Genomic DNA, 9,911 nt, shown 5'->3' with positions numbered 1-9,911 from the left:
CTGTCCTCTGTCCACCGTTCCCACCCCAGCTTTAGCTCTGCACAGGGAGGTCCAGACAGGGTGGGGAGCCCCTCTGGAGCAGCCTAACTGTGGCCGTCACAGCTCAAGTGGGTAGCTGTGGGAATGGGTTATTTCTAAGCGTGGCAGGTACTGCCTCCCCCATCCCCCACCAACACAGCTGGCCCACGACAAGAAGGCGCAGAGACAAGCACTGGGCACCCTGCCTGTCCTGGCAGGAAATGTAAGGCAGTGTGCCGCACACGCTGCCAGTGCCAACACCACCCGGGGCCAATGCCACCCAGGCCAGGAGAGGGTTCGGGGCCAGCCACCGGCCAATACCCAAGAGTCCTAGGGCAGCTGGGGAGAAGGGGAATCCACCTTTTTCTTCCCTCCCACCTCCCAAATAACACACAGACAGCACTGTTGATCTGAGGATGGACATTTAGACATTGGCACCAGGTTTGCGCCTGACCAGCGCCACGCAGGGGTGGGTGGAGCAAAGACACAGAGGTGGGCTGCAGGCGTCATGGGGCACCAGCCAGGGCCTGGGGCGGCTGAAGGTGGGTGTTTGGCCAGTGACCAGGAGTCAGGTCAATTCCAGGAGGTCAGTGCCAGGGGCTCCCGGAGGGGAGGGCAGTGCCATACCCCTCCTAGTGTCCAATGTCACCAGGCAGCCATCACAGAAAGCAACCTTAGCCCGGGGCCCAGGTCTGCAGCAGGTGGGCAGGGTCAGCTTTTCTTCCATGGCGGGTGGCACTGCCGGGCCAGATCCTGGCTCTGGACCCCCGGGCATGCAAACGCTAGGGGTGGTGCTGTCAGTCACACGGTCGCTGCTGAGGTCCCCTGGGTTGGCTGAGGCTTGGGATTCAGGCCGCGGTGGAAAGTCGGACTGCTCAAGGCTGGTATCTAAGCTTCTGCCCTGGGAGCCAGCGGTGATGGCCACCATCTGCCCCCATTTCCACAGGAAGTCCTAGTCAGAGGCCGCACACACAAAAGGGGTACCCGGCCCTGGAGAACCACCAGCCGCCCCGGGTCTGAGAACACTCACCCTGGCCGCTGGGCCAGGCCTGCCATGTTATGGCTCCCAGCTGGTCCAACACCCTAAACGGTACAGAGCACTGCAGGCCCTCACCTCATGCTTCTGCAGCTCTTGAAGGTGGGGGTGTCTCCAAGGGGACGCTGGCCAGATGCATGGAGGGGCGGCCCGGCCAATCTTAGGGCCACAGACCCCCCTGGACAGCAGGGGGTGTTGGCTCCTGCAGTGGGCCCGAGATACTAAGGCACGAAGCTAACCTAAGCCCAGTGGGGTGGGGCGGGGGAGGACAGGCTTGGAGAGCTGCGTCCCAGGCCTGCAAAGCACAGTGACCTAGCAAGGGCGACGGTCTATCTGGGACAATTTGGCACAGGATGGAGGTGCGGGGTGATCCGGAGTGCCCATGGCTCTTGCTGGAAGGGGCTCCATGCCCTGGCCGCCTCTATGAAGGCCTGTGGTGAGCGGGGAGAGCCCTGGATGCTGCCAGCACAGCAGCGCAGGCCCAGGGGCCAATCCGGAGCCAGAGTCTGGGAGTCTGACGCCCGGCTGGGAAGGGCGTGTGACGATGCCAAGGTGCCGGAGCCGTCGCCGGCAGGTCCTCCTCCGCGGGGATCTTAAGGAAGCAGCAGGAATGAGCAGAGGAGAGCGGGCGGAGGACCTGGGAGCTCAGACGCCCTCGGGCAGGCGGCGCCCAGGTGGGCGGGCGACCTCGCGCTTCAGGGGTGTCTGCGCAGGCCGGGGCGCGCGAGGGCTGGGCGCATGAGGTTCTCGGTGATGTAGGCCACCAGCAGGCAGATGACCACCAGCATGACGCAGATGGAGCCGCCCACCGCCGTCATGGCCACCACGATGTCCTGCATGCCGGCCGGCTCGGCGGTGAACTCCACGCACTCGGCGGGCTCTGGGGGCTCTGGCGCGGCGGCGGCGGGCCCAGCGCGCAGCGGCAGCGGCTGCAGGCACAGGCGGTAGAGGACGCCGTCGTGCACGTCGGGCAGCAGGTAGTCGCGGCAGGAGGCCCCGAGGAGCACGCGCTCGCACGGGAAGCGCGTGTAGGCGCCGCGCCACGAGCAGTTAAGCGCGAAGGCGCGCACGCGGCGCGCGGCGGCCGGGGCCAGGCGCCACTGCAGGAGGACGCTGCGGTTGCGCAGGACGCTGGCGCGCAGGGAGCGGCCGGCCGGGGCGTGCAGCGCGCAGCCCGGAGCCTGGCAGCGGAAGCCGCGCGCGGGGCTGCGGAAGCACAGGCGCCCGCCGCCCGCCTCGGGGCCCTCGGGCAGCACCTTGTAGGGGCACCAAGGCGCGTCGGGGGCCGGCTCCCAGCCCGGCGGCGTCGGGGCGGCCGCGGCGCAGGGCGGCGGCGCGCAGGCGGCCAGCAGCAGCAGCAGCGGCGGGGCGCGCATCCTGCGGCTGGGCCGGGCGCGGCGGGGCCACGGGGCGCGGCGCTGGGTCACGCGGGCCGCGCCGCCGCCGTCCCCGCTGCCCGCTCCCCGCGATCCCCGGCGCGCCGCGCCCTCCGCCGCCGCCCGCTCCGACCCGCCCCCGCGCCCCGTGCGCGCTCGGACCCGGCGCGGCGGCGGAGGCGGGGCCGCCCCTCGCCCCGCCCCTCTTAACCCTCGCCGGGCCGCGGCCTGCGGGTGCAGGGGATCCGGGGCGGGCGGGGGGAGGAGGGGGGCGCAGTAAGGCGGCCGAAGTGCAGGTGGGGCTGGGGTGCGGACAGGGGCGCGGGGTGCGGGCAGGGGCCGGGATGCGGGCAGGGCCGCCGCTCCCCCGGCTTCCCGCCTAGTGAGCGCACCTTGCACCCCTGCGGCTTTTCCGAGCCGAAACTCACCGGCTGTGGCCGGCTTCGTTTCGTGTCGTGCAGCTCCGCGACCGCCCGTGGCCACAGCATTCGGGGACTTCGTGCTTTACGGTGGGGGCGCAGTGGCCTGGCACACGCAGGACCCGGGCCTCGCACCCTCGCACTGGCCGTCCTGGACCCGCGGCGGGGACCCGCACAGTCAGGGTACCTGCCCATACCGATGGGGTGGGGACCAGCATGGAGCCTTTCCTTGGCCCCGCGGCTTCTGTTCCTTTCGAGACGGACAGCGCCCACCCGGAGGAAAGCCTGACAGACGAGACTTCGCAAGGTGAGAACTCCCTTCGCTCCGCACGCAGCTGGGGCAGCTGCAGGGCGCCGACCTTCTCAGCCTCATCGCCCCCCCTCTTCCGCCAGATGCGCTCTGGGGGGCCCTCCCGATGGTTGCAGGGAGGTCAGGGCTGGACAAAGGGAATTCAGGAAGCCCACCCAGTGCACTGGGTAGGTGGCACTGACGGGGAGGGGAAGGCGGGACGCACCCCAACACCCCGGCCCCTTAATCCCGTCCCTGCATAGATCACCCAGCAACCAGGACATCCCTCCAGGGCCAGGGCTATAGCCAGGGACTATATGCAGACATGGCTGGGTCTGGTCGGTCTGCTCTAACTGGAAAGGAGGCCAAGCCGTGCACCTAAGGCTGGGCTGGCACCTCCGCTGAGCCAGCTCTGGGTTTGCAGGGGTGGGGAGGGGTCTCTGGCAACTGGACCCTGAGCTCCTGCAACCCCTTCCTGTGCTCCCCTTGCCTGGGGGGAGAGCGAGGAGAGACTGGCTATTCTGCTCCCGACCTCTGGATGGCCATGTCCCTGCCCCCCACGGAGTCCCCACCCAGCCTCACGAACTCCTGGTCATCTTGAAAAACCCAGGGTAGTGGTCAGGCCCCCACAGGATCTCAGAGGCTCAGCCAGAGCCCAGGCCCAGCGGTCAGGCCTCCACCAACTGCGGTCACGGTGCACCTCTGTCCCTGGCATGGAGGGCCCTGACCGCCTACGCCACTTCTCCAACCTGTTGGCCCCCAGCAGGATCTGCTGAGGCCTCTGCGCCTGGCACAGAGAGGTTGGGGGCAGAGACCTTGGGAGAGGCGCTTCCTGCCCCCTGCCCCCAGCTCCCACCTCTGCTTAGGAAGGGCAGACCCTAGGCTCTGACTCTTGCCCCAGCATTGTGAGGCGACTCAGAGGCTGCGCCAGCAACGCAGAGAGTGATGGTGACTCAGGGGACTCCCATGTCCTTGCCCAGAACTCCTCAGGGGTTCAGCCGGCCTACTGCACCACTTTTCAGTGGAAGCCCCTCGTGAGGGCATGGGCAGTGGGGCAGGGCAGGAGCCTGGATGATGGTGTATGGGGTGGGGGGCCCCTAACTACCTTGGTATGTTGGCCTGAGGACAGCTGGGGCCTTCACCCTGTGCTGTGACCATTCCAGCTTCGTGTTGCAGCACCTCCATTTCCCTCTGGGCAGCCCCCTTTATCCATCCTCAGGTCATGGGGAGCTTGGGTGGGGCTGACACCCCCCTGCCTAGGAGTTGGCAGGTGACCTGGGCCCGGCCAGCCAGACTGGATCCCTCAGCCTCAAGGCCTTTGCTGAAGCTCTTGTGAAAGGGGTGACTGCCCCTGACAGGTGTTGGATTCCAGCTGCTGTGGCCCTGAAGGTGGGTGGTGGGAAGAACGGGAGAATGAAGCCAGCCTTGGGAGAGGCAGGACGCCAGCCTGGCGCAGCTGCTTCCAGCATCTGGATCCAGCCTCACCTGAAGCCAGCCACCTCCTGGACTGCAAAGTCATTGTCAACACCAAAACACAGGGTTTCTGACCACTGCAACCGAGGGTCCCGGGATGTCGTGGCTGCAGACCCTGCAGATCCCTATGAAGCTAGTCCTGCCCGCCTTGCATCAGACCTTTAGCCAGGGACTATGGTTGCAGACTTAGTCCTGGGACTGAGCTCCTAGTGAGAGGCCAGCAGCGAGGGAAGAGGGACCATCACAGAAAAGGGTGGAGCCTCGGGTGGCCAGCAGAGCAGCAGAAACCGAGTCTGTGAGAGGAAAACATTGCTTCCAGCGGCCTCCTGCTGAGCTATGGGGACCTGGGTATTGCGAAGTCCAGCTGGGGCCAACCCTAAGGAAGGAAGGAGGGAAGGGGACAGGGAGGGGCCTCTGCTTAGCGCCTGCACTGGGGCAGCGGTGGCCTTTCACACGCACAGGCTTCCCTGCCTGCAGCACCGTCTCCAATGCTGTTTGTATACACACTAGCATCGTGACAGTCACTAAATGTTTTCTTTAAATGAGTTCACTTTTTCACCTAGAGTGCTTTCTGAAAGCAGATCATGATCGCGAATAGTAAGTATCACTTCCATAAATAGAAGGTGTCAGAAAAATAACTATCAGACGTTCTTGGTTTCTTGTCGTGCGTGGAAGCATCAGACGGTCTCTGAAAGGCTGTGCCTCTGCTCCCCAGGTTGGCCCATCCTCTGCCGCAGCTTGAGCCCCACCCAGGGGGTCCCTGCTTGAGGAAGTGCTTCCCCTGTTCTCTCAGACCCTACTTCTGCCCCCAGACGGGTGTCTGTCCAGGGGACCCCTCAGAGGTCCCACCCAGCCACTCCTGATCTCCTCCCCACACAGGTGACTGGGCCACGGGGGCTCGTGGGCAGCCCTGGCCAGGGCTCAGTCCTCACTGTAGCAGGGAAGCTGCTGGCCCTCTGGGCAGGCCGCCCTCTGGGAACCCATCTTCTTTCCAACGGCCCCAGCTCCAGGATGGGCTGAACGTGCTTTTGCCTGGCAGGGGAAGGCTGGACCAGTAACAGTGGAAGTCTCCAGCAACAGTGGAGACATGGGGGCAGGGGAGCTTCCGGACGAGGTGTCCTCCTGGCCATGGCCTTGAGGGAGCCTTGTGGCTGGCACGGGGCCAGCTGGGACTTGAGCATGTGGGTCCCTGGGGACCTGGGGAATGGCTCCGATGCTTAGGAGCTGTGAGAACGAGAGCTCCAGGGCAGCAGCCACCCACTTCTCATGGCCCCCATGACCCTCAGCCCCTTTACGCTGGGAGCTGAGTGCCATTTTCAGCATCCTGGCACACACTTCTCCTTTAAGGCTCCCGGGAGCCACCCTTTTCTGCCCCTGTGGGTCTCCTGTTTCTCCAGCAGCAGTGACTGCTTTCTCTTCCAGAAACGTGTGCTCCTGTGAGCCCTTCACAACCTCTGGTCATGCCTCCAAAATTCCAGGGAGGGGACAGAGCCCCTGGTGGAGAGGCGGGTGCCCCCCCCAACACTGCTCTGCTGCTGCCAGGGAGGAGTGACCTTTAGTGGATGCCCCATTCTCACCAGATCCTGGGCTCGGAGCCTGGGCCAAATGCTGACCTCAGTGGGATCCAAACCTGAGAGTCCTTCTCTGGGGTGACTTTCTCAAATGCTGTCCTCAGTCTCCCTGGGCTCTCGCAGGATGGCGGGCCCAGTCCCTGCAGGTGCCTCAGCCCAACCACTGAAGCAGATGGCACCGTGGCCCGGACATCTCTGTGGCCTGAGCTGGGGGAGGAGGTGGCCTCTTGGGTCCCATCCCAAGAGCATCCACAGTGGCGTTGCCAGTGAAGGGGTGGAGCTGAGGGACCCCACAGACCCCAGGGCTCGGTGGCTGCAAGAGCTGGGAGGAGCCTCATCCTCCAGGGGCTTCAGGGAGGGTGGACAGGACTCTGTCCCAGCAGCTGTCCATTTCCTGCAGTGCTGGCTGCTTGTTGCAGTGAGACTGACAGGTAACCCACAGCTGAGCTTGTGCTTGCCAGAGCCTTCGTCCAAGTAACCCCCGATCCTTTGGGCCTTTCTTTTTTTTATTTTGCTTCTTTTCTTTGCTTTTTTTTTTTTTTTTTTTTGTAGAGACAGAGTCTCCTGTATTGCCCAGGCTGGTCGCACACTCCTGGCCTCAAGTGATTTTCCTGCCTTGGCCTTCCAAAGTGCTGGGATTACAGGCATGAACCTGGCCTGCAGCATTTTGAAGCATGTCTCTAGGGCAGGTGGTCAGGAGACCGGAAGCCACGGCCCCACCACCCAGGCCTTTGTTTTCTCCCTGGTAGAGCAGGGATGGAGCAGCCCCGGCTTCCAGGGTCCCCCTGAGGAGGCCCAGCCCACTCAGTTCTGAGCAATGGGGGTTGGGCAGTTTCTCCAGGTCCAATGGTTCCATTAGACCCAAGTGGGCTGGAGCACAGTGGACCCTCGGGACTCACAGTGAACCCTCGGGACTCACAGCAGACCATCAGCACTCATGGTGGACCCTTGGGGCTCACGGCGGACCCTCAGGCTCAGATGCTTTCCTCTTAGGAAAGGAGCTATGCCTTGTGGCGACCAGGTCACATAGGAAGGTGAGCCTAACCTGGAACCCGCCCCTTGACTACCTGACCCCTAGTACAGATGGGCGGCGAGTCAGCAGGTGAGGGGCAGCGGCCAAGCCCAAAGAGCCACTGACCTCTGGCTGTCCTCTGGCACAGAGAGGACAGCTGAGGCTTAGAGGGCCCATGAGGCCAGGAAGTAGAGTCAGGTCCCTCCAAGGGGCTTCTGCTGCCCCAAGACCCTGTGGAGGGCACCTGGAAGTGGAGGGACCTGCAGGTGCCCCGTATCCCCCAAGGGGCTTGCCATCTTCCAGCCCTCCCATCGCCCAGGAGGCTGAGCCTTGGCAAGATGGCAGCTTTTGCCTACAATGCATCAAACTGAGCAGAAAGAGTGGTGAAGAGAGTAGAATCTGCTTGTTTCCAAGGATCAGCGAGAAGGCACATGTGAAGCTCACCCAGGTTCTGTCTGTTTCTGCTCTTCGTACACAGACCCCATATGGAGCCAGTGACAACGAGGCCCATGGGGAAGGCAGGGTGAGGATTGGGCCACGCTGCTCAGCACAGGGTCAGCTGGTGGCCTAGATAGGGCTGGCCAGGTGCAGGGTGGGCTGGTCAGGCGCGGGGATGGGCTGGCCAGGGGTGGGGTGGGCTGGTCAGGTGAGGGGTCGGCTGGTCAGGTGAGGGGTCGGCTGGTCAGTGTGGGGGTGGGCTGGTCAGGTGAGGGGTCGGCTGGTCAGTGTGGGGGTCGGCTGGTCAGGTGAGGGGTGGGCTGGTCAGGTGTGGAGTGGGCTGGGCTGCTCAGGCGCAGGGTGGGCTGGTCAGGTGTGGGGTGGGAACATCCGTGGTGCTCCCGTTCCTGTTCCCGTTCCCGCTGTACATGTCATTACGTCCTCTTTTCCGCCACAGGCACCATATCCTGTTCCCCTTTGGAAAAGCTCTATTCCACCTGTTACCTAATCTTTGGTGTGCTTGAGCTCTGTAGGCCCATCTATTTTTATTTTCTTTTTCTTAAAACATTTTCTTGGCCGGGCGCGGTGGCTCAAGCCTGTAATCCCAGCACTTTGGGAGGCCGAGACGGGCGGATCACGAGGTCAGGAGATCGAGACCATCCTGGCTAACACGGTGAAACCCCGTCTCTACTAAAAAATACAAAAAACTAGCCGGGCGAGGTGGCGGGCGCCTGTAGTCCCAGCTACTCGGGAGGCTGAGGCAGGAGAATGGCGTAAACCCGGGAGGCGGAGCTTGCAGTGAGCTGAGATCCGGCCACTGCACTCCAGTCCGGGCGACAGAGCGAGACTCCGTCTCAAAAAAAAAAAAAAAAAAAAAATGTTCTTTTCAGGAACCTGCCAGTTCAGGGAGGCCCATCTTTCTAGAAGGTTAACAGGAACTTCCAGCCTCCAGCCTACTTAGTGACCAGCTGCTGGAGGATGGTGAGCGGCCCCTGCTGTCCACGTCTCCGCGGGGGTCACCAGGCACACTCACAGGCTCCCCCTCTCCACCCGGAGCAGAGAATTCGGAGGAGCCTGTCTTGCTGTCTTTTCTGATGTTGTTAAACTGTGCTTGGGCCTGCCCTTTGCTCAGAGGAGCTTTCTACACAGCTGGACTTCTGAGGTGGGACCTGCCACGTGCTAACTCCAGCACTCGGAGCAGTCTCTGCCACTGGCAACGTCCTGTCCTGAACATCTCCAATGTGACCTCTCTCCTGAAAGGCCTGTGTGCGACTTATCTGTGAAGCCGGAAGAAAGTTCTGGAACTTCCCCTTCTCCTTTGGTGCAAAGTTACACTAACTGTCATGATGTTGTTGATTTCCTTTTTTTTTTTTTTTTTTTTGTTGAGACGGAGTCTCACTCTGTTGCCCGGGCTGGAGTGCAGTGACGCAGTGACGCGATCTCGGCTCACTACAGCCTCCGCCTCCTGGATTCTTCTCCTGCCTCAGCCTCCCAAGTAGCTGGGATTACAGGCACGCGCCACCACACCTGGCTAATTTTGTATTTGTAGTAGAGACGGGGTTTCACCATGTTGGCCAGGCTGGTCTTAAATTCCTGACCTCAGGTGATCTGCCCACCTCAGCCTTCCAAAGTGCTGGGATTATAGGCGTGAGCCACTGTGTCCGGCCTTGATTTCCTTCTTCTTTTTTTTTTTTTTTTTTTTGAGACGGAGTCTGGCTCTATTGCCCAGGCTGGAGTGCAGTGGCCGGATCTCAGCTCACTGCAAGCTCCGCCTCCCAGGTTTACGCCATTCTCCTGCCTCAGCCTCCCAAGTAGCTGGGACTACAGGCGTCTGCCACCTTGCCCGGCTAGTTTTTTGTATTTTTTAGTAGAGACGGAGTTTCACCGTATTAGCCAGGATGGTCTCGATCTCCTGACCTCGTGATCCACCTGTCTCAGCCTCCCAAAGTGCTGGGATTACAGGCTTGAGCCACCGCGCCGGGCCAATTTCCTTCTTAAGCAGAGTTGAGTCTCTGTCCACACCTGTGCCACCTGGGCCTTCCTGAGCATGTGTGGCTGGCATCCCTTCCCATCTCTCCTCCCTGTGGCAGGCAGCAGTCTTGCTCTGTCCCCGGCACCTCTGCAAAGCTGCCTTCAGAGCTGCATTCGGGAAGCCACTGCACAGCCACAAGGCATGCTGAATGCATCACTATGCAGAATTCACTCACATGTCATACAGTTAGTCAGAAATGTCCAGGCCCTGCCAGGTGGAGAGATGGGAGAGAATCCGGATCCCTCCA

The 9,911-nt window shown here is 62.4% G+C and overlaps 1 protein-coding gene and 1 long non-coding RNA gene across 2 annotated transcripts; one reads left to right on the top strand and one right to left on the bottom strand.

The window, feature by feature from the left end:
• Positions 1-423: 423 nt before the first annotated feature.
• FNDC10 (fibronectin type III domain containing 10) lies at positions 424-2,559 on the bottom strand. The gene has a single exon (XM_033228732.1). The coding sequence runs from the start codon at positions 2,428-2,430 to the stop codon at positions 1,750-1,752; it is 681 nt and encodes a 226-aa protein (XP_033084623.1). The 5' UTR covers positions 2,431-2,559; the 3' UTR covers positions 424-1,749.
• A 4,185-nt stretch (positions 2,560-6,744) lies between these two features.
• Positions 6,745-9,022, top strand: LOC117093453. Its single transcript, XR_004441149.1, has 3 exons — positions 6,745-7,216; positions 7,673-7,717; positions 8,523-9,022. It is a non-coding gene; the product is annotated as an uncharacterized LOC117093453 (long non-coding RNA).
• Positions 9,023-9,911: the final 889 nt, after the last annotated feature.

The sequence above is a fragment of the Trachypithecus francoisi genome, unplaced genomic scaffold, assembly GCF_009764315.1.
Source record: "Trachypithecus francoisi isolate TF-2019V2 unplaced genomic scaffold, Tfra_2.0 Lachesis_group12, whole genome shotgun sequence".
NCBI classification, from domain to species: Eukaryota; Metazoa; Chordata; class Mammalia; order Primates; family Cercopithecidae; genus Trachypithecus; species Trachypithecus francoisi.
This window is presented reverse-complemented; position numbering and strand designations above follow the sequence as displayed.

Bases quoted from the DNA above. Each gene is read 5' to 3' on its own strand.
- FNDC10 (XM_033228732.1), bottom strand. From the start codon at position 2,430: ATGCGCGCCCCGCCGCTGCTGCTGCTGCTGGCCGCCTGCGCGCCGCCG.